Source organism: Protopterus annectens, chromosome 2.part1 (assembly GCF_019279795.1).
Source record: "Protopterus annectens isolate FY-2018-M chromosome 2.part1, PAN1.0, whole genome shotgun sequence".
Lineage (NCBI taxonomy): Eukaryota > Metazoa > Chordata > Ceratodontiformes > Protopteridae > Protopterus > Protopterus annectens.
The window spans coordinates 1,083,146,556-1,083,171,722 of record NC_056729.1 but is presented as its reverse complement, the minus strand read 5'-3'; the positions used below and the strand labels follow the sequence as shown (position 1 = coordinate 1,083,171,722).

The window sequence follows — 25,167 nt, the reverse complement described above, 5'->3', positions numbered from 1 at the left end:
TTATTTTATTTATTTAACATTTGTTTACCAGGAAAGTCTGACTGGGATAGAGATCATTTTCAGTAGAGGCCCAGGGAGAAATGCTCCAGATGCATGTCTTTAGAATGTGGGAGGAAACCAGAGCACCTAGAGGAAACCCATGCAAATGCCTGGAGGACATGCAGACTCCACACAGACAGCACCCCAGCAGAGAATCGAACTGGTGAAACTCTTGCTGTGAGACAGTTATGGTAGCCACTACACCACTGTGCATTTAGGTCACCTGTTATCAGTAATGATTCATATTGTCCTGTCTTTTTTTAATTGTTCCTGCACCTGCTGTCTAAATACACTCTTTTCTTCACTATTAAAACCCTACTCTGGGGCATAGACTGGGATTAGGAATAGTGCCCTGTCCACACCATTTCCAGTTTGTCCTCCTCTGTCTGTGTAGTAGATTCTGGATCCCAAGCCATTACATTTCCCTTTCATCTTATCTCTTGGATACATAGGATGTTAAGCTTCCTCCTTACCATCATGCCATCCAGTTCCAAGCTGTGTACTGTCAGGGAAATCAACATTGAGTGTAGCAACTCCTAGCTCATATTTGGCAGGTTGCTTGGTTTTATGTCTAGCTTTTGCCCAAAAGAATTGTCTCAGTTAACCCAAGCTGGACAACTGGAGACTGACTGGCCAGTAGGCCTTTTGGGGCAAGTATGAGCATGCAGACTTCTCTCACCATTAGCATGGGTCCCTGGAATAAGTTGGAGTAGGCCAGGCCTTTAAATCACTTATCACCAGCATGCCCTTTTGGTAACATTAGTCAACATGAGCTATATTTTACACTGTTTGGTGACTAGGTCTGACATGGTGTACAGTCTATGATGCATGTTTTCCTATCTTGAGGACACTGCATACTACAGCTGGTGTCAAAAGCGGTTGGTCTGTACAACACTTCCCCCTGTAGGACACCATCTAGAGTCTGTGCTACTGCCAACAATTCCATTCATGGGTGGGTTTGAGGTGGAAATGCTCAGAATGTTTTTTTTTTTTTTTGTGAGGGGGGATGACCCAAACAGAGAACCAAGGATAACACTCAAACTCCAAACAGGCACTGGCCAGAGGTCAGGATCAGAGCCTGTCTCATGTACATAGGAGGAGAAGACCTTAAATATTATGCCAACTGGTGTCAAGACTGGTATATCAGATTGTATTATGCAACATGTTGTATTGTTATATTGCAAATTAATAATTGGTTCATGATAGTATTTAAGTAAGATGATTGCTTTTAATTTGTTGACTTTTATTAATTGATTATCTGATATACAGCTACAAAATAACTTATTGTGTGAAATGTCAGGGCAATGATGACCAGCAAACAGACTGCCAGTCTATGAAAAGTCATTTGAACTATGACTTATGCCACTGTGGCCAGCTGTAGAATTCTTCTTACCTGTGGTAGCCATCATAGGTTCATAGGTTCATAGGTGTGTATTAGGCTAATAGCCCTGGAGCCTTTACAAGCCTAGCCCAAAAAAATTGCCCAGGCACCATGCCACCCAATGTTAGTTCATAGTACCCCTATCCAATAGGGCAACTGGAATGATCCCTGGAGTGAACTTTCTGTTATCCATCCACTCGTCAAGATTTCTCTTGAAGAGGGCCAGCAAGGTGCTCTGCTTGACATGAATGGGAAGCTTATTCCAGAGTATGGGCAGTCTTTGGGAGATGAACTTATCCCTCCAGCATGTTCTGTTAATTGTGTTAATGAGATTGTGTTAATGAGATTGTGATCTCTGGAGTGTGTGTCATGGCGGGATTGGGATTTCTTTAGGTGTAGCATTTCAAGTAGGGCTGGGTTGGAGATGGCTTTGTAAGTCAAGCAGAGATCACCTATAAGTGGATGATAAGAGACTGAGAACAGCTGAAGTTTCTTGAGTCTGTCCATGTAGGACATGTGTTTAAGGCCTAGGATCCTTTTTGTTAGGTACATTTGTGGCCTCTCCAACTGTTGTAGGTGTCTAGTCGGGTACATGCCAAACGGGGTATTATATTCGATGATTGGTCTAATGAGGGATGAGGAGAGGGATGATGACCTCTTTCTTCCTGGATGCAAAACCATTGGTTATAAGATGTGCCACAGAGAAGGACTTTCTGACCACAGTGACAATGCAGTGGTTGAAGGTGAGGCAGGTGTCCACCTGGCTGCCCAGATCTCTTATGGCCCCTTCGGTGTTCAGAGGGCTCTCATCAACATGGTAATTCATGGGAATTGAGTTTTTTCCAAAGGGATGATAATGCATTTTTTGAGATTTAAAGCTTCAGGCCATGGTTCCAACACCAGTCATTGGTCTCAGAGAGGCCCTTTTGTAGAATGTCTGCATCACTTGGGGAGTTGATAATGACTCCAAGCTTGCAGTCATCAGTGAACTTGGTCAGCCAATGTCCTTTTGCGTTGGCCTGGACTTCTGAAAAGTAGATGCCAAACAGGAGAGGGCCCAGGACCAAGCCCTGTGGGACTCCACTCATGACTAGTTGACAGTCTGACTTGGAATCCGTAGCTTTCACTCTGTGGGTCCTGTCTGTAAGCCAGTTTGCAACCCATATAGTGATGTAAGGATTAATGCCTGGTTTGGTGAGTTTATCAATGATACCTGAGTGGGGAATGGTATCAAATGCCTTGGCCAGGTTGAGGCAGGCTGTATGCACTGCCTTACCCTCATCCACAGCCTTGGTGACTGCCTCAAAGAAGTCAACCAGGTTCAGCAGGCAGGATCTTCCCTTGACAAAGCCAAACCATGTGGGGTCAAGAGTTTGGAGATTGCCTATATCTTTGTTAAGCAGGTCCATGATGATACGCTCCATAGCTTTGCATACCAGACTCATCAGGCTAATGGGGCGATAGTTCCCAGGGTCTGTACTTGCTCCCCTTTATGAAGAAGGATGACTGTAGCAGTGCACCATTCATTAGGGACATAGCCTTAGGTAAGGCTGTGATTGAACAGGGCACACATATGTGGTGCCAGTTCATTTTGTAGCTCATGTAGGACCCAGCCAAGGATATTATAAGGTACCATGGATGCTGTATTCTTGGCTTTGGACAATGCAACTTTTACCTGTGCTGCAGAAATGGTGGGTACCAGGCTTTCTTCTGGTATTGTGATAGGGCCCTTGGGGAGGGGGTAAAGGTGGCACTGAATCTGTTGGCCAGTATGTTGGCTATATCCGATCTGTTGGCTCAGTATAAGAGGTGCCATTGTGCAGTAACTCAGAGCAAATCTGGGTATTCTCTTTGAGGTTTTTGATATAGCTATAGAAGGCTTTGTGGTTGTTTTTGGTGTCAGCTGCAATTCTGCCTTCATAGTTGGCTTTAGAGGATTTGATAATGGATTTCAGCTTTTTGCTGAGATTGATAAGGGAGATTTTCTAGTCTTGTGACTTCATTTTATTCTGCAACAGTTTCTTTCTTCTGTTGTCACCATAGCTACTATGCAACTCCGTGACAAGGCCTGGACACGTTACCATAAAAATAAAACCACTATCACCCTTAACAAATATAAGACACTATGAAATAAAGTGAAAAAACTTATTACCTCAGACTGCAAAGCCTATGTTTCCACTCTCCAAACCAACCACAACACCAATCCCAAACTATTTTGGAGAGGAATCTCATCTCTCCTCAACCCTGGAAAAAAAGATAACCCTTACCCTAACCCAGATGCCTCTGACATGGACTTAGCCACCCAATTTAACTGTTGCTTCATAGACTCCATAAGCAAGCTAACATCATCACCAACACCTCTGTGACCCTTCCTCAGTCTGCACCCATCCCTTCCTCCCCTAGCATCCCTTTCCCCCAACCTACACCCTTCTCTATCATTCCCATCTCTATATCCACCATAAAAAATGTCTCCTAAAATTAAAACCTGGTTCCAGTACCCCTGATGAAATTCCCTCCTACTTCCTAAAAGTGGCCACAGAAGCCATTGCTCTCCCTATCAGCATACTAATTAATCGGTCTATCTCAGAAAGCCACATCCCCCAGCTCTGGAAGAAAGCCTTTATTATTCCTCTACATAAAGGAGGCAATAATAATGCCCTTCCAGACTTCTGCCCTATTGCTATCTTATCCCCTATTTCTAAGCTTCTTGAAAAATGTATCCACCAACAACTCTTACCCTATCTCATCAACAACCAACTTCTTACCCCCACAAAGCATGGATTCAGACCCAGTCATACCAGCTCCACTGCCCTCCTCTCCTTCCTTGAAACAATTAACAAAGCCTGCGATTCTGGCCATTTCATGTCCACCCTTCTCTTCGACCTCTCCAAGGCATTTGACACTATTTCCCACAGCCTGCTTCTTAATAAACTCTCCAAACTAAACCTATCCCCTTCCTGTACCAAGTGGTTCTCCAGCTACCTCACAACCAGACAACAAGCAGTCAAATGGAATAAAACCACTTTACCCTTCCTTAGTACTCTCACAGGTGTCCCCCAAGGTTCCATTTTAGGCCCGCTACTATTCAATATATTAATTAACGACTTCTATCAAGCCATTCCAAACTCCAGCCTCATCCAATATGCTGACGATTCTACCATTATCTGCTCCTCCCCTTCTATTCCCATTCTAAATAAGCTTACCCAAAGTGCCTTCTCCTCTACTGAGCAGTGGATGCTAGACAACCATCTGGCTCTTAATGTAACCAAAACTAAACATGTTATTCACTACCTCCAAAACCTCCTCCCTAGATAAACACTCATTCACAATCACCAGCAAAAACAATACTCCCCTAGAAATAGTCTCTGACACTAAACTGCTAGATGATCGACTAAAATTCAACAAAAATTTACAAGTAAATATCAAAAAACCCACAAAAAACTTGGTATGCTATACCGGCATAATTATTATATCTCTCTTTCCACCAGGCTCATACTAGCCAATACTTACCTCATCCCATCCCTCCTATATGGTGCATCTGTCTTCACCAACCTGCAATCCTCCCTCAAAACAAAACTCTCCTCTTGCTATAACAAAATATCAAAATTTGCAGCAGGTCACAGAGACATTTCTCATCATTCTAATTCTCTTCAGCAGCTAAACTGGCTTGATCTACGTAACCTCCTCATTTATATCCAACTCGTCCAAGGACACAAACTCATTTACAACCCCTCTCTTTGTCCCTCCCTAGCCACTACCTTTGAAATCCATGAACCAGAATGACTTCTAAGATCTAATTCCCAAAAATTAATTAAATTGCCCAAACCCACATGTCCATCTGGGAATCACCTAATGTCCTTCTCTCTTGCACACCTCTGGAATTCTCTACCATCTCCTATCCACATCACCAGCAGTCTCTCCTCATTTAAAACCTTGCTGTACTCACACCTAACTTCACAAGGGAAGTGCTCCTATTCCTTTCCTACCTAATCCTTCTAATACCACATCCTACTCTCCTAGTACTAAATACGCCATCCCTACCTTCTATAGTTCCACAGCTCTATTGAACTATTTAATCAACTACTTAACAGTTACCCTATGCTGCTACTTCTGTAAAAAAAAAAAAAAAGTGTTTTTTATTGGTGTTTAATGAACTATACTGATGCATTCTATCATTGTTAACCTTTTCTTATCATATTTACTTTGTATTCCTATGAGATAATCTGTAATGCATATATGCAATGTGTACTATGTATTTGTATTTTTCTGGAGATTTTCTCCCCAGGACTCCATTGAAACTGGGGTCCTTGTAACCCAACGGACTATCCTGGCAAACAAACTGCAAATAAAATAAAATAAATAAATAGTTTATTGATGGCTGAGGACCACCAGATTGGCTTCCTTTTTTTGGAGGAGAGCATCTTAGTTCTATTTGGTATGGCAAGGTCCATGCATTTGTGTACATGCCCATACAGTGCAGTGGTGTATGATTCGGCAGACATGCAGCTATTTTCCATTGGCATGGGTGCCAATAAGTTATCCACCTCTGTTTTTAGGAGCCAAAAGTTGGCTTTAGAGAAGTTTTTCAGGGTGGTCACCTTAGCGGGGGGTGTAGAGGAAATGGAGATTTTCATGGTGATTAGTTTGTGGTCGTATTTAACTAGGGAAGAACTGACTATAAGTGTGGAGCAATGGTCTCCCATGTTTGTGGTAACTAGGTCGAGGATCTTGCTTCCTCTAGTGGGCGTCAGAATGAGCTGGTCCAGGGTATTGGAACTGATAAATTCCAGAAAGTGTTGGGCCTGTACATTGGTACTTGAATAGTTTTCCCAGTTGATGGAAGGGTAGTTGAAGTCACCGAGTATGAGAGTATTGGTTTGGACCTTGATACATTCCAGGGTGCTTAGGAACCTGGAGTGAGAGTCTAGGGACATGTTTGGGGTTCTGTAGCAGGTTATGACTTGTATCGCTGTCTTACCCAGTGTTAGTTGTACCCAAAGTATTTCGGATGCATTGTGCTGGGCTACCAGCCTAGAGGTGTGCATATCCTTTAAGAATATGGTGACACTTCTGCCTTTGGAGCAGTGTTGTGGGATTGTCTTATATTAGTTGGAGACCACATTGTATTAGTAATGAAGTATGCAGAAAGCTCCTACATAAGAAAGCTAACTTATTCATCTGATAGTGCAAGTCCAGTGCTTGTGGAAGTTAAAAGTAGGTAAGATGGATGCTATAGACAAATGCCTTACCATTCAACACAAGCACATGTGTGGTGGATGTAGCTTCACTTTCTAGCCTGCTGATTCAAGTAACTGTATGTCAAACAATTGATGCAAAGTCCTTAAATACCCTGTTTTTATTTTGCAGGGCTTCTTTGTTTTGTTGTTTGGAACACTGATGGATAGCAAGGTAAGACTGTTATCTAATTTATTACATTAATGTAAAATTATATTCATTGGTTACTTATCTTATTTATCCGTTGTTGACTGGGTTAGTCCCACTAGTCTAGGTGGCCTCTTTTCAATGGAGAACTGAGGTGGCATTTGTACTACTAAGGTAAATTAAGCCAGGGCATCGGGGATCTCTGCCTACTGTTTTTAATAGTTTCAATGGAATCTTTTATATCCGCCTAAGCTAACAGCATCTCAAGCAGATGGAATCCCAGTTTAACATCTCATCTGAAGGACAACACATATAGGAGTGCAGTACCCATTGTCAGAAATTCAATCACCTGGAGTGGGAATAGGACCCATAGGCTCCGGGTCAATTGTGCTACCTGATGCATTACTAACACTACCTAATGCTATTAATGTTTAATGCTACTGTTTGAATGATTGTTTTCCACAAGTGCAGAGCTGTGTATGAAAAGCTAGGGCATTCATCTCAATTGTTTAGATGGAAGCTTATATGTTTTAGATTAAAATAGTAACCCTCCGCCTTTAATTGTGCTCTTTGTGTTCAAAAATAGTATGTAAATAGAACAACATAGATTGTGTAGGTGGCATCTTGTTACTGCTCCTTAACTTAATACAAAGGAAAGTCACCCTTGACCTAGAAAAGAACACAGTACATGCACTGCAACTGTTCTATAATCTGGACATTTTATTACAAAGCCCTTATAACTCATTCTTCTACACAGCTCCACATCCAGAACTGATCATCATTGTAAATATGACTGTCTGGTAAAAGTTAAAAAACATTCCTCTGATCCACCCACAAAATGTAAAATACTCTACAATGAAAACTTGACTTACAGGACAGAAAGGAAACAGAATGCCAAACATAGACATCCAAACAAGATAAATGGCAACATTTCTGATTAAGCATTTGTGTGGGGTAGCAAGAATCATTGTTCCTGTAGGTGAAGTCACCAGCCCCCAAACACACATATGTATATATATATATATATATATATATATATATATATATATATATATATATATATATATATATATATATATATATATATATATATATATATAGATATGGGTTCCTATTACATGCTCGAATGCGTCTTGATCGAACTTAAATGAACGAAAAGGTAAAATAATGAAGCAGCTTTTAAGCGAATATTTCCCTGGAAAAGAATTTGCTTGGCTGCTTCTGTTACTTTGCCGTTTTCAGCACTGTAATGCGATCTTGGAGTTGGTATATTTATTTATTTATTGACATGTTTTAACCGGGTGTGTCCAACTGGGCTTGTGACCCATTTTCAGTGGAGACCCGAGGAAAAAAGCTCCAGTAGTGCATTTTAAACAAGTACAATTTTAAACAATATTGATATAATAGCAGTTATAGCAAAAAGATTCACATATGTTGGGTTACATGTATAACGTTAAAGTTGCATTAAAAAGAAGCTAAGTAACAATTTTACATTGATATAGTTCAATAGGTCAACAATAAAAAAAATTGTTTGTATAAAGTTATGCAAATGCATAGTAGACACATTGGAGAAAGAGGTGCAATGAGGTACTAAGTATGGTCCTTTTGAGGGTAGATAAAGGGAAGGAAGACTAGGTAGGGTCATGGCAAGGGCAGGTTCTGGAAAGAAAATAAGCTTTTAGTTCATTTTTAAAGAGTGAGGTGTGGGAGATTGAATGTAAATCAAGGGGAAGTTTGTTCCAAGCATGGGCAAGGGAGTGTTTGTAGAGTAGTTTGCCTACTGACCTTTTTGGGTGGTAGATATCAAGTAATTGTTGGTTAGAAGTATGGAGGCTCCGGGATTGGATGCAGATGGAGACTAAGGAAGATAGAGATGGACAGAAGGAGGGTTTTTAAAGAATGGAGTGTAACATATGAAATTGATAAGATAGTAGAAATTAGGGAAGTTCAAGCCATTGAAGAGAGTTTAAAGAAATGCAGTGGTGTGAGTTGTATGGGGAGTTAGTAATAAATCTGGCTATTTTATGGTAAGTCTTCTGGAGTTTGTTTAGAGTGGAGACCTGGATATTGGTAAGAACTGGGGCGGCGTATAAGATGGAGGGGAGGAGGAGTGCCTGGCCCAGGGTAAGTCTAGATTTAGGGGTTAGGAATTTTTTGTTCCAATATAGCAGACCTAGTTTCTGGTTTGTTTTTTTTATGCATTGGAGTATGTATAGGTTGAACTTTAGTTCGTCATCGCTAATGACCCCTAGGAGTTTTGTGTGGGTGTCAGGATGGATCGTTGTATTGTTAGAAGATGTAATAAAAAGGAGGTTTTGTGATGAGAAAGAGAACGGGGAATGAAAAGTAGGAGTTTGGTCTTTTTGGGATTTAGGATCAATAGGTTGTGAGAGAGCCATTGTTCAGTAGATAGTAGGGCCTGTTGGGTCAGGGAGTGTAGTTCAGGAATCTTATTTGAGATGGATATAAGTGTGGAATCGTCGGCATACTGAATAATGGAGGATTCGTTGCATAAGGTGTAAAGATCATTGGTGAAGATGTTAAACAAAAAGGGTCCCAAGATGGAGCCTTGAGGAACACCAGTGGAGATGGGGAGGAAAGGTGAGGAGGACAAGAGCCATTTGACAGATTGTTCCCTGCCAGAGTGGTAACTATTAAACCTGGCAAGTACGGAGGGGGATAGGTGGAGATTTGCGAGTTTGGATAGTAGTAGAGGATGAGAGACAGTATCGAAGGCTTTGGAGAGATCTAGGAAGAGACAGGAAATTAGTTTTTTGTTGTCTATCGCCTCTGCAATGATATGAGTGAAGGAGAGGAGGGCAGTGGTGGTGCTGTGGTGAGGACGAAATCCATGTTGGGTAGGGGTAAGAAAGTGGTGTGTGAGGAGGTGATTGAGAAGCTGTGAGTGAATATATTTTTCTAATATCTTGGAGAGGAGGGACAGAATGGCAATGGGTCGGTAGTTTGAGGGATCAGTGGAGTTTCCACCTTTATGAAGAGGGATAGTGAAGAAAGATTTCCAAAGGGTGGGGACAATTGATTCCAGAATAGATCAATTAATTAGTATAGATATAGGATAGGCAATTGAGTCAGCAGCAAGTTTGAGGAATGTAGGAGATAGATTGTCAGTGGAAGGACAGCAAGGTTTTAGCTTGAATAGTAGAGATTTGATGTAAGTAATCGGAACTGGCTCAAAAGAAAACAAAGTTGTGTTAGTGGGACTTGGAGGGGTGAGTGTTGAAGTAGAGTTAGGCTTAGAGGTTACCAGATTTTGTATTTATGGTATTTAAGTAGGGGGCTGTGGGTGGTATGGGGGCGAAGCCCCCCCAGTTTATGTAATGTTTTAAAGTTTTTTTTTTTTTTGGAACAGCGATATTTTTTTTTCCCTTGGAAAAAAATCGCAGTTCTGAGGTTTCTACTTAGCAAGCTTTCGCTTACATGGGGTCGATTAATCATCGTTCACTTTTTTAAGTGTTCGATGATGTAATATAGACCCATATATATATATATATATATATATATATATATATATATATATATATATATATATATATATATATATATATAAAATTCCATTAGTACACAAACATGAAGAAGGGAGAAATCTGCCACAAAAGGAAATCCCTTTTGAAGCACACTTAGAAGTTGTACTGGCAGTGATTTCTTAACGAAACCAACAATTGGCGTTCTCAGTGCCAGTTGTGATACACTCTGAATTTCACCTTGACCACGTTAAGTTCAGTTAGTATCGCTTTCTTCTTCCACACAAAAATATATATTATAAAATGATGAAGATTTCTTATAGTTTCTACTGCAATATTTTCCTTTCTAAGACTGAATAAGTCATAATATTTTGTTAACATGGAATGACTTCAAAACATATGCCATCATGTTTGCATTAAACCCATTCTTTACTGATGTGTCTAATGTAAACTTTCTACCTAAGTCCACCATTTGTATAGGGTCTTAGGTTCAGAGGTAAGTACTAGGCTAGCTGCCCTTGCAAGCCAGTTTAAGCCTACACACTTTCCCTTTCTATGCCCAAATTAACCAATTGTATTTTGAAGGAGATTGACCTTACTCATTCCATGGTTGATAATGATATGTTATCCCTAATGAGAATAACTGGGATCATACCTTAGATAATCTGAGGGTGGCAATGCATGGGATAAAGTATTCAAGAGCTGCCTCTGCCCATTATTAGAACAGGGGCAGTCCTTGGGTAAATTTTCTGTTTCCTCTCCATAGATCCAAGTTGCACTTGAATATAGGCAGAGATGAACTTTGTTTTATGCAGATGGGGAGTCTGTTATAGAGTCATGATATCCTCTACAAGATACACCTGTCCTTCTAAGCAATTCTGATGATGTATGATATGTGAAGCTGTTATTCAGATCTGTGCATAGTTTTTCTGGGAAATATGTCACTTGCCTGCCAAAATTGAAATAATCAAGCCTCATTTGTTAAGTATTCGGTTTACTGAAACTTTCCACTGTTATATGTAGGTGAAGAAACTGAAAAGTAGATGACTGGGCAGTTTTATAATTCTGTTTCAATATCTCCACAGTTTGTGCATTTGTAGCAAAAATGTAGCGATGCATCCCAACAAATGAATGGTACAGGAGGAGCGCCTGTCCCTGAAAAAATGACTCATTCTTTTTATAACTTTTTATTTTTTTAATTAACTGGGGTATTGTATGGCATTTTTGAGGTCGGTTGTCATTTAGGACTTGATGATGGTAGCTTTATGATTGGTCCATTGAAGATACTGACGTACCACATCACCGTATCTTAATCTCTTGTCAAGTAACTATCTTGTAAGTTGAAACATCACAATGCCTTGTTTAATTTCAGTCCAGCATCTGAGCACTGAGATAAAGCATAATCTCCAGATCAAACTTAAACCTGATTTACTAATAGTTAATGATTTGCCTCCTGCTTTTTTAGACTACATCTAAAACAATCTCTCAGTTGTTATCAACAGGTCAAATGAGCTCTATATCTGAAAGAAAGCCAAATGTTAACCCTTTATACAAAAAAAGGGAAATCCTTAGAAACGTTACAGTGCTTCCCATCTTATTGCTGTAATATCCCATCTGTCAAAGCTGCTGAAAAATTGTAAATCAATGGGGCTCCAGCAAAATTAATTCAAAATGCTGGTAATTCTACTTTCTACCACTCCTTTAACATTACTTCAGGGAAAAAAAAGTTTTCAGTCACATTCAGAATGTTAAAATATGTATAAAGCAATCAGGTCTACAACTCAATATAACCAAGACGTCCCCTATGCTATCTGTTTTCAGAACACAATTTCCTTCTGGAAATATCCAAAATATGAAACTGCTTGACTTATCCATCAATGAGCTTTAATGCGATGAGAAGATAAAAATGGCAAGTAGCACAACTCAGAAACCTCACTTCTTTTCAGGGCTAAGAAATATATGGCCCGCCATATCAGAACAGCCACTGCCAGATCATATCTACTGCCAAGCTTCCTCAATGTTTCTAACAATCAAACCGATCTTTTACCTACTCAAACTGCAAAGTTAAAGAAAGCAGGCATTTAATAAGGTTGCCAAGTTTGCCCTTAATCATGACATTTTAATTATCTTTTGCAGCATTTTCATAACCTCTTCAGATCAACCTTACAAAAAATCTTCACATTTATATATTTTGCCAGGGAGTGGGAAAGAACCAAAGCAGTGTCAGTAAGACCTGCAGTAAGGGGAGCTGTTTACATTATGCAGCAATTTGTGATTCAAATACATGTAAGCTGCAACAGAGAAAGACTTCTCTATCATTTAATCTGTATGTGTCTGAATTGCCCTTAAGTACCAAGACTCCAAATCAGTCCTTTCCTGTGACAGTTAACACTGCCAGCCCATGCATTACATTGGCATAAACAGCCCCCCCCCACACACACACACACACACGCACACACGCACACACGCACATGCGCACACGCGCACACAGCACACACAAACGCACCACATACCTGTTACCCACCCCTTAGTTGACAGGACATCCATGATTTCTCTTTTTTTAATGTTATCCCCGTCCTTATAAATTCAGATTCAGAGGTAATCCAGAGGGTTTAAGTGAAGCCTGGTATCACCACCTGTGACCCAGTGGGTCCACTTAACTGAATAAACTACTTGAAACTTTAACAACACATCTTTGTTCCTCCCCAAAGTGAGGATATTAGAGACAGTCTCCTAAATCTTGTAGCTAAAGTGTTTTATATGGACTAATTCTTTCTAGTCTGTTTCATCCTTATAAATTCAGGATCTTTACAGTCAATCAAAATGCCAGATGTTAGAGAATGTGTGTGTATAGTGCATAGTGATGCTATGCCTGTTACCCTATTAACTTGGGTGCAGCATTTGAAATATTTCACTTTACCTATTTTTAAACACTGTGTAATATTATTAAGTATCCCTAATGTCTAGTGGTGGTGCAGGTGACTAATATCCTTTGTGGGAGGGTAAAAGGTTTGAATATTTTTTAGTGCCTTTAGAACATGCTATATAGAGTATGCCTTATGTCTAGTAACCCCTTCACTAACCCACATCATATTTCTTATTTTTTTTCTCAGTGCCTTTAGGGGCACAATATGCAGGGTATCCTTTGTTTCTCATGATCTCCTGATCTGCATTGTCTTTCTTTTCTTTTTCTACAACATGCAGATCTTCTAAAATGTTTATATTTTTTCACTGGAAAAATCACTGCCCTCAACGAGTAGGGACTGGAATTCATGCCTCGATGCACAGGAAGTACATTGGCAATATACAGGAAGTACATTGGCAATATATTTTTGTGCTACTTCCTATCCAGTGATTAATGGTGCGTGTTTATTAATAGTCTATTAAGACTAAGAGCAGACAGAACTTAATTGTTCACCGGACATCAAATTGTTTTTACTTAGTCTTGTTTTTGCATTTAAGATTTTTACATTGCTACTACAAAATATATTTTGTATAACTAGTATTATTTACCTTTAAATATTTTCCGTGTGACTTTATCACATGACGGTGATCATATGATGCACTTTTTATTTATAAAATGTAGTCACTAGATTTAATTAAGCTCCATGAACATCACATGCCAAACCTAACAAAAGTCAACAACAAACATAAAAAATAAAAACAAACACACTACTTTTAAGAAATGTGTTTAGCTTAACAGCTTTCCATTTTAGCAAACACACATACCTGATATTAACTGAATCATTTGGTCAATGAACTGTTTTTTGACAACTAAGATGCCAGCCAAGCTCTTTTATATCTATTTGAGTTTCCATGTCACCACCATAGATGTATTTCATTACCTTTTCCAACACAAACAAATTGCAACATACACGGAAAGTAAACAAGAGGAGGCTGGGATTTGCTGGAGAAAATTAACAAAATAACCAGTATTCTGGAAGTAATAATCTGAGAGGGAAAGATAATAGAGTGGGATGATGCTAAGCAGAAGTTTGTGCTGGAGGGCAGAGACAGTCTTCCCTTTCAGGGATTGGTAACATTGTACAGGCAAACAGAAAGGGACAGGGGCTTATTAAATGAAAAAATCAGCTTTGGCAATGTTTTAAGTTGCATAGAAAAGAAGTTGGTGTTAAAAAGGGATAATGAGTCTGGCATATCAGTGCTGCACATTAACTATACGAATGAGTCAGAGGAGATTATGGAAGATTCAGGAGAGAAAATAGAAAGACAATGTACAAAGGAAGCCATCTCTACAGCTCCAAAGTATGTAACAAAGTCCAAATGGTTTAAGATTTTTACTTGGAAGTGTTTGCATAGCTGCTTTTATACCCCAAGCAGGCTTCAGATAATGTTTCCTCAGATAGTTAGCAAACAGTGAAGATATGATGGGAAAGAGAGAGAGAGAGCGTAATTGGGAACGTTCTTTTGGGAATCTGACAAGCTGGCAAATTTTGAAAATTTCGTACAGAATACTTTGTCAGAAGTTCTTGGGAATCAAAAGGTTGCAACTAAGGAAATGGTTATTTTAAGCTGGGTGATAAAGTCTGAATTGCCTATACATAGTTACTAAGTTTAATGCTACTGGCTGGGGGAAAAAATCAATTACTAGAAAATGGAAATAAAAATATAAACTTACTGTAACTGAAGTAATGAATGCTGTAAAGGAGATAAACTGAAAGTAAGATTATTAGAAAGAGGAGAGAGAACATTGCATAGAAATAAAAGTAATTTGTGAGAACGATACATGTAAAATATTGTTCCGGAGGAAGAGGAAAATTTAAGGGGAGGCAGAAACTGAGCAATTTATGTAACATTGTAGTGAATAAAATTTGTTAAAAATGTATACTGCATGAAAATAGCAATGGATATAAATGGAAATGTTAAATATGATGTATTTTATTTTTCATTACTGTACACATACCTATGCTACTTTTGAAACATTGTCATGTTTAATAAAGATGTTAAGAAAACTGAAGCATTTCAGTAAAGCCTTTGCCCATTGTTTGTTTTTATGATGTACAGATGTTTTTTTATAGGTTTTGTGACAGCTAGGAAGAAGTATTGCCAGTATAGAATGCCTCACAGCTATCAGCTATCACACGGTACCAAATACACTAGCAATATAGAATGATATTACAATATGAGCATAAATATTTATAGATGTTGCTATCCTGGATATATTTACAATACTTTCAAAATTTACAGAACTGTATCCTTGTGGGTTTTCAGATGTTCACACATTTGTATTTCTTCAAAGATCTGGTTTGTAAATGTATTTTCAAATTTGTCCTGTTTTTCTGTGTAAACAATAAAAATCTTACCAGCTTTTTTTAATAAATCAAAATATCCTTTAAAATGCTTCAATTGTTAAGAAATATTTCCCCTATTGCAGTGCCATCTAAACCATGTTCCAGAATGCATGTGTTAATCCTACTGTACCCTGTTCAATGGATGATTTTTTTGTTTAATTGTTTGGTCCCCCCTGGACATCATTTTATTAACCTGGACACCAGTATCTCATGTCTATGCCAGAACTTCCAGCTTGTCTTCTACCCCTCTACCCCCCCTAGATAAACGCCCTCCCACCTGGGCTAGGCATCCCTCTCTGCCAATCCATTAGTCACCCAAGCTGCTAATTGAACCCATGTTGATGGCCATAATTAGGGCTTTAGGCTTTTATGCCACAAGAGCAGCACAATGGATGGAATGTTTTATCACAATCATGTATCAGTCTAAGATGTACTTACCTATACTCAAATGTCCTTTGCATTTCACCTGGTTAATTTTCTGTTTATGTATGCAGCTCCATGTTTTGTCATACATATATAAAATCTGTTCTTCCAGGCTATAGATGAAATGGATCTTGGTAGATCCTTCCACTCTATCAGTGAACAAACTAAATGAAGTAAAATGACACAACTAATGCAGGGACGGCATTGGTCTGTATGGTCAAGCAGTACAGAAGAACTCAAGAAGAACTCAATATAGTATAGTAAACGAGAGTTAAGAATGTATCTACAGTTAACTTTTATGTAGAATTTCAGGATTATTACGGCCAGCTATACAGTAAACAGTCTGATATTGAGGGGAGTTGGGCTTCCTTCTTAGTCAGGCATTGGAGTCACTTTATCTCCCACAGTCAAGCCCTGGATAACAGCAGAAAGTAAGAAGCTGTAATTCTAGAGAAGAGCTTTGGGTGTCAATTAAAAAGTCCCCAACTGGAAAGGTCATGAGACCATATGGCATTGCATTTTGTAATCATGTTTGGAATAAAGGAAATAATGTGATTTCTAATACCTTAGTAGATGTGATCATTCCAAAAGTAGGGAAAGATCTCAGAATTTATGGAGCTATTGGTCAATGTTCTTCATCAATATGAATGCCAACATTTATGCAATAATTCTGGCCAGCAGATGTCAATACTTTCTGACTGGATTAGACAGTCCACTTCAGGGTAGTTTTGTTTATTGATGGTTCTTTGCATACCAAAGGAGAGCACTTAATGCTCTAAGGTAGGAAGATAACTTTTCCTGATGTCCATCTGTGATAGTCTTAGGAGACTTTGAGAAAGCTTTTGATTTCATTGACTGGGCTTATCCATGGGAATGAATGGCTGTCATTGGCATATGAATGAGCTGTATCAAAGCTGCACAAGCTTTGTATAATAATTCTTTGAGACTTCAAATGCCAGTATTTCTCCCCTCATTCACCTATGTATGGACACTTATCAGAGATAGCCACTTTGTCATTCTCAGTTCTTATTAACTGTCAGTTTTCTGGTCTAATAAGGTCTTGGTCATCATAACATAACACTACTACTTGCACCTGTGACACTATATTAACCAAGGTTATACTATTTGATGACTAAAGCCTCATGGTGATCAAAATCTCATTAGAAGGCACCCCACATCTGTAGTTAGTTCTGTCATTGTTCATTTTGCTGCCATACCTGGTCTTTAAGTCAGTTCAACTAAAACAAATCTTCTATATTAATCCTATTACGCATCAATCCAAGAACATGAACCATCTTTTGCCTTAGTCAGAGTACATAGGAAGAACCTTCATCCAAATCTGATACATATGGCCATGATAAACGTGTACCCTGCAAGATAAAGTAATGCTAAGAGTCCCGTTTGGAGGAGGTTGTATCTCAATGTATTAAGTAGAACGCCTTTCTTTAAAATGTGTTTTTTTTTTTCAAATCTTTATTATAATTTCAGGCCTATAGCTAAGCATCTTCTTCCTGGCTCAGTAAAAAAAAGTTTCTAACCTAAACTTATTATATAGTGTAACATGTTGTAGGGAAAGGATGCAGTCATTGCTTTTATTTATTCTGCAAGATGAGTAGTGCAGAATTTCTGAAGTATCCAGCTATGCTTAGACATTTTTACACAACAAATAGTGTAATATGCTTCTGTGGTCGGCTGTGAAATCAGAGTTCTGGTGAAATTATACCAGATGTATTCTGTTTTGTTACAAAAACCTTTATCTGCTATTTTATTGTAGCACTAGTTTAGTTTATTTTGGATGGAAGCTTCAAGGTTAAGCAGTGCTAGGGAGACATATAGTAAAGTGGGGAGTAGAAGTATAGAGGCCTTTTCTGGGTGAATCAGTTACGTAGGTTTTTTTTTTTTGTTCTTCTATAGAGTGCCTCTAGTTTTTGGTGATTTTTTTTATAACCTGTTGCACATGCCAGTCAAATTTCAGCTTATCATCAATTGTCATACCTAGTAGCTTAGTATGGGTGATGACTTTTATAGGACTGTTAGACGCTGTTATTAAGAAATTTTGTTTGAGGTGTGCATGGGATTTTGGAGTAATAGTAGCAGCTTTGTTTTTCTTTTTCTTTTTCTTTTTTTTTGGATTGAGTAGAAGCTGAGAGTTACTGACCCAGCTTTCAACTGATGAAAATGACTCTTGAGTGAGGTGTTGTAAAGTAATTAGGCTAGTGAGAGAGCAGATTAATATAGAATCATCAGCATATTGTGTGAGGGATGTTTGGCATTTGGCGAACTGAAGGTTGTTTGTAAATATGTTTAAACCAGTAGCCTCAGTATGGAGCCTTGGGGAAGACCTGTTTTGAGGGGTCAGAAGGATAACTAAGAATGAATCGATTTAACAGACTCAAGTCTATTGGAAAGGTTACTGATGGACTGGCTGTAGAGGTGTTTGATAGGCCAAGTGAAAATAGCTGTTTTAGAAGTAATCTATGGGAAACAGTATCAAAGGCTTTTTGTTCAGATCTAGAAATACATTAGAAACCAGTTGGTCTTTATCTCTGGCTAGCTTAATGGTGTTGGTAAAGTTCAGGAGAGCTGTGGTAGTGCTGTGCCCTGGTCTGAAACCATGTAGTGCGGGGTAAGGAAGTTGTTTGTTTGTAAATTAGTCATTAATTGATTATGAATGTATTTTCATGGATTTTTGAAAGCAGAGAGAGAAGGATAATGGGTCTAAAGTTATATATATCATTGGAGTTACCTCCATTGTGAAGTGGGATGATGGGAGTTGTTTTCCTTAATGCTGGGACATGTGATCCTTAAAGAGACCTTTTTATGAGAATGGATGCTGGAAAGGAAATTGAGTTGGTTGTTATTTTTAAGAAATCACCAGGCATTCCATCTGGAGCTAGTGTAATCTGTTTAATTTGTGAGAGGCATTTCTTGTCTGTTGTGACAGATACTGGTTGAAAGGAGAAAGAGTGAGAATTAATGGAACTGGGAGGTAAGACTTAATGCAATATGGCCAGCTATTACAGGAGGTCGGTGTGTTTTCAGTTTTGTTGAGAAGTAGCTTAGCGATACTAGAGTTAAAGTGATCAAACAAAGTGTTATTTGTTTCTTCCAGGGAGCAGTGGGGGGATTGGGGTTTGGTTGTCCATTTGAACCAGGGTGTAACTATTTTAGATGTGCTGGCCCAGAGTTGCCTAGAATTTTTGTAGCATGTATTCTGCAAATTGGAGTAATACAAGTTTTTTGTTAAGTTTGATCCAGCATTTGTTTTTATTTCATAAGTATTTATTGTTGAAGATCGGTTTCTCTTTTATTTTTAAACCATGACTTCCAGGCTTTATCTCTAGTCCTCATTGATTTCCTGGTAGTAGGAGTGAAGTAAGGAATAGGGTTTGCACTCTTTTATGTCAAAGAGGGGCCATGCTGTTTAGCAGTTCCATAAATGTCTTATTAAAATAGACAATAGCATCATCTAGTGGCAAGAAGTTTAGGATATCCTAGTTGGTATTAAACAGTTGTGGGTCAAAGCTGTTCATGTTGCAAGAGGATTTATATGTGTGCTTTTTGGGATAAGTATATCATTGTCTTATGGCATGTATGGGCAGGTGGTTACTAAGTGCACTAGCTAAGGCGCCATGGAAACGTTTGTTGTTAAGTTGACTTCTTAACCAGTCCAGGGTGGCAGTTATACCGTTTTTCAGATTGATTCTGGTAGCATCACTATAGGTTTATACTAGAAGTCATTATCTCAGGAGTGAGACTTGACCAGTTGATGTTAACATAGTCCATTATAATTATCTCTGTGTGTATATTATCAGATAACCAAGACAGATATCCTCCAATGTGTTGATATTGTCTCCAAGTGGGATACTAAAGGCTGCCATACATATTGTTTTATGTGTGTTCAGTTTCAAGTTACTTAGAATTAATTCAGCATTGGGGAAGGAGGGTATGGAAGATGGGAAAGGTGAGAGGTTTATTCTACTATGGTACATTATTGCTACCTCATCTACTTTTTTGTTTAATTTATCACTTCTAATGATCTTAAAACTGGGGGTGTGGGATGTATTACTATTTTACTGATATTTGGTTTTAGCTAAGATTCTGTTATTACTAATGTGTCAGGGGAATGATATTCCATCCATGTGTCTAGTTCTGGGATTCTGTTTAAAATGCTTCTGATGTTCATATGGATTATATCAAGTTTCTTGTTGCTATTTCTTATTTTGTCAGGTAAGAAGTTCATCAGGCAAGGTTGATGTATTATTTGTGGAGTAACTTGATGCCTGAGAGGGTTCAATTTTGGTTTAAATGTCACTTGATAGCTGAAAAATTTAGTAGTGCATTTATATGAATATGTTCTTTTAGATTTTGCAGTGATAGTACCTTTAAACCATTTTTAGAGGTATAGAGTATTTTAGGTTTTATAAGGTTTATAGGTTTATAGCTGTATGCTAGAGTAATGATTGCTAAGGCCGTTAAAAGCCCAGGCTTGTAACCCAAATGTGACTTACAAATTTGATTTAGATTTGATTTATAGGGGGTGATTTATTGACTGCCTCTGGATTACCCATTCATTGGTCCAAATTGCACTTAAATAGGAATAGGGAGAAACTCTGCTTCACATTGAAAGGGAGCCTGTTCCAGAGAAATGAAATGATCTGAGAAACATATCTGTCTTTCCAACATGTCCTACTTATATTGCAAGCAAAATTTATGTCTATTAATCTAGTAGTTCTGATGCTGTTTGTTTTGCAGATGTGCAAAAGATTCATCAAAACAGAGTTCAGGGATGCCTTGTATACCAGGCAAAGATTACCTCTCAGAAGTCTGTATGATTTGGGGCAAAGAGACAGGGGTTTGAAATGATCAGAGTAGGACATTGTGTTTACTTCCTGTATTCTTTTTGTAACGAACCTTTGTGAATGTTCCAGTTGCTGCACATGTCTGGTCAGATACATAGAGAGGAGGCTTTATACACTAAGACTGGCCTGATGAGTACTGAGTACAGTGGTATGATGACTTCTATGCACCTAGATGCCACACCCTTGCTTATAAGTTTAGCAACAAAGAATTTTCTTACTACCTTAGACACATGTTGCTTGTAGGCTAGGTTACTATCCACATGAGTTCCAAGATCCCTGATTACTGAAACAACTTTTAAGGGTGTTCTTTGGATGACGAAATTACTCAAGGTGACAAACGTCCCACGAGATAGTATAATGCATTTCTTGGTATTGAGTTTTAAGCCATTGCTCTGGCACCAAGAGTTTGTCTGTATTAAACCTTACTGAAGGGTGTTGTCAACTTTGGAGGAGTCAATGACTGCTCCCAGCTTAAAATCATCTGCAAACATGGTTAGCTAGAGGCCTTTGACATTGGCTTTGACATCTGAAAAGTGGATGCCAAAGTGGAGTGAGCCTAACACAGACCCAAATGGTGACCGGCCTCTTTGTGGAGGTGGCAACACTGATTCTAACCTCCAGGTAGGTATACAGTATATATATATATATATATATATATATATTTAATGTTGTGTCTTTAAGGGGGGGGGGTTCTTAATTGTTGCTTATGACGTATTGTGGACTTTACAGATTTTATTTATCTGATGAAGTTCTAGTGATCTGGGATGAAAGACCTTATCATTTTTGTATGTGGAGTCAATAAATTGTTTTGTTGCACTTGGTCTGTTTCTGCCATCATTCAACAAGATTCTCAAAGTGAAGTGGGGTTTTCCTGCTTTCTGGTTTGGCCTTTTTGCGTTCTTGGATTAGGTATACAGCATGTTATAAAGGGGTTTACACTTAGTTCTGTAAGTTTATTGCCAATGTCCGAGTGGGGATTTGTATCAAGTGCCTTAGCCAAATTTAGGTAGGCAGCATACACAGTTTTCCCTTCACCCATTGCCTTATTGACCTTCTCACGGAAGCCCCCCAGATCCAGTAAGCATGACCTTCCTATGACAAAGCCAAACTGGGACTGATCCAGTGTCTGGATGTCTCCTATGTCCTCGTTGGTAATTTTCATAATACTTCTTTCCATGGCTTTGCAAATAAGACTAGTCAGACTAATGGGTCAGTAGTTTCCAGAATCTGTTGAAGGTCTTCCCTTAATAAGGGATTTCCATCATAGTCTTCCATTTATCTGACACAAAGCCTATTTTAAGACTATAGTTAAATAATGACTCAAGAAATCCTGATAAGTCATATTTTAGACTATTCAGGAGGCTTCCTGTGATGTTATTGGGGACCATGAAGGACGAGGTCTTGGCTTTAGAGAGTGCAGCCAGTAAGTACATGCTTCATAGTTGTAGTTGGAGGGGTGATTTTTAAGGCTATTATTGAGGTGATGTTTGGGGGTGAGTAGTTAAAATTGAAACGGAATGTATCCAGTAACAAATTGCTAATCACCAGGTTCAGTGAATGTGGCACATTAAACACCAGTTTTGCAAATTGCTGTGTGCTGTCCTTGAAGTTTCCAACATAGCTGTAGAAGGACTTATGGTTATCTTTACCTGGGAGGATATCTTAACCTTAAAGTTGACTTTGCTTGACCTAATTTTCCCTCTTAGTTGCCTATTTACTATGACGAGAAGGTTTTATCTTTATTTGAATTACCCTTCCTGACTTGTCATAATTTTTTTCATTTTGTTGTATATCCTGTTTCATTTGGGATGACACCAGGGAGGTTTGTTTCTGGGGTTAGTTCTGGGCTTTCCACTGGTTGGAATACAGCCTGTATGCAACCATTGTCATGGTTGTACAGAGTTTCCAAATACAATTCATTATAGGTTGGTGTATTCTTCGGGTTTGAAGTAGCATTACATTTTCAAAAAACATCATTTAATAAAAGTAAATTTGCCTTGGAATAATAATTGTTACTAGTTTTAATGGGATTGCAGAGCTGATTTTTATTTTGACGGAGACAGCTTTATGGTCGAAGTTTATCAGGGAGGGTGTGACATTGCTCATGTAGATACAGTGTATTCCCATATTTGTAAGCATGAAGTCCAGTATTTTTGGTGCATTTAGAGGGAGTGTTCACTATTTGATCAAAGATTTTGTATTTACAAAGTCCAGTATTCTCTGTGCTTGTACATTTGAGGACATGTATGATTCCCAATCTATAGAGGTATAATTAAAATCTCCCATGAGTATAGTGTTAGATTGGATAGTTAGTGTCTACAGTAGGTCCAAGTATGCATTGTGAGATTCATGGGACATGGAGAGTGACCAATAACTGGCTAGGATATGGTACAGGATTTTGTCTATGGTGATCTGCAACTGGAAGAACTCCAGCACACCATCCTTTTTGACTACCCTAGAGGTATGCATGTTATTGATGTATATTGAGACACCTCCACCTTTAGTCTTGTTTGTGCAGCTACTGGTAAAAAAGTGAGGAATGCATTGAAACCTTGCACTGCTGGGGTACACTCTCTGGCACTTTAAACCATGTCCACTAACTGCACAGACATCTATATTCTTGAGTGTGAAGAGGGCTTGAAGGGAGTGCATTTTTTTATTTAGGCTCCTGTTATTAAGCAGTAATACTTTGAGGTTCCTTGAATCAACTTTGCTGTGTCAATTTGGCATTGCCTAAAAAGGACTCTGTGGGTGCGGATAAAGCCTTAGCCAGTATTCGAAAGCTTGGATGGGAAAGATGCAGACCATCCTTGTTAAAACAACATCATCTGTTTACCATATTCTCCCAAGCTAACAAATATTGGATCTCCTTAGAATGACACCAGAAAGACAGTTAGTTGTTGACATCAATTTTTTTTGCTTATGTTGTGACATCATCCTCAGTGATGGTAATATGCTTCTCAATGCCAGGATCATACCAACCTGAGACACATAGTCTGAAAGCTCCATAATGTCTGTCTTCATGTAATCCAGGGAGGTACATCTCAGGTCATGTACACAGATGATGATGGAATCATATTGATAACTGTGGCATAATGACTTGAGTGCTTGCATGATTTGGTGGACCTAGCTCCAGATAAGCAACTAACAGTAATCTTCTCCTTGTTCGGCCTGGTTAGACGGACACGGACACGAGTACATCTTACAATTGATTCCTCTATGATGATAGTGCTGTGAAGTGTGTCTGCCTTAGGGGCTCCACTGAGAGTTACGGTAGGTGTTGTGTTAGGTGTTGTTATTTTCTGAGAACATTTTGGCTTGCTAAGGCATAGCTTTGACAGCAGGTGGGCTAGCTGACATTTCTTGGTTAGAAAGATTGCTTTTAAGTGCCTCTGCATATATTAATTTATGTGTGAGTTGTAAGCTTTGTGAGGGGTGTGTTGTGTGTATGGTTTTTGACAACCTGATGTGGACTTGCATAAGAGAGTTTAACTTCCAGTGTTATTGGGTAAGTACACCTCCCTCATACTGTGTCTGATCGTTTAAAGTTTAAGTGATTGTCAGTAAACATGAGACATTTGTCTCAGGATGGCCATATCCACCAGGCTGGCTACAGACAAGTTAAGAAATCACATATACATGCTGTCCATTCCTTTTATATCTGAGCTACAAGGGGGTGGTGTATTGTGGTTAGACAATTAACGGTTTATTGTTTGTGCAGACTAATAAGGGTGCTTTATGGGGGCATATTAAGCTAAACAATACTAAATTCTAATAACTTCAATGTTTACACATTTCTGAATTCCATTAAATCTGTAGGTATTGTAAAATGTCCAAAATTGGCCAGGCAAACTCCGTACTACTGTATCTGTTATACTTTATTTGTCTCAGAACAAAATCTTGCCAAACAGTTAATTCTTTCAGAGCTAATTCAATTCTTATTATAACACAGCTAGACAGATGATACTGATGCACTCTCAGTAAAAATGTCACTGAAAGAAAAACAAGCATTGTGTACTTATATACTTTAAACACTGTTATTTTTGATATATAGAAAGTCCCTGTAATGCAATGCTCATGTTATTTTGGATGCAAACGTCATGCAAAGCTAACTTAAACATTATGCAAAGCTCATGTTATTTTTCTCATTTCTGTTATGACAAAATCATGTTATTTTTAAGATAAAACTGTCCCTGTGGTTCCAATGTCTCCATTTTTCATTGCTAAAATGCTATTTTCAATATAAAAAAGTCCCTGTGATGCAACTGTCTCTTTCCAAAGTGCTG

General features: G+C 38.6%; 1 protein-coding gene across 1 annotated transcript in view; it reads left to right on the top strand.

The window, feature by feature from the left end:
* Positions 1 to 25,167, top strand: part of LOC122794330 (adhesion G protein-coupled receptor F5-like) — a 419,444-nt gene that overhangs the window by 235,725 nt on the left and 158,552 nt on the right. The window contains exon 3 of the mRNA XM_044062635.1: positions 6,788 to 6,829. Within this exon, the coding sequence (XP_043918570.1) occupies positions 6,788 to 6,829 (42 nt within the window). The remainder of the gene's footprint in view (positions 1 to 6,787; positions 6,830 to 25,167) is intronic.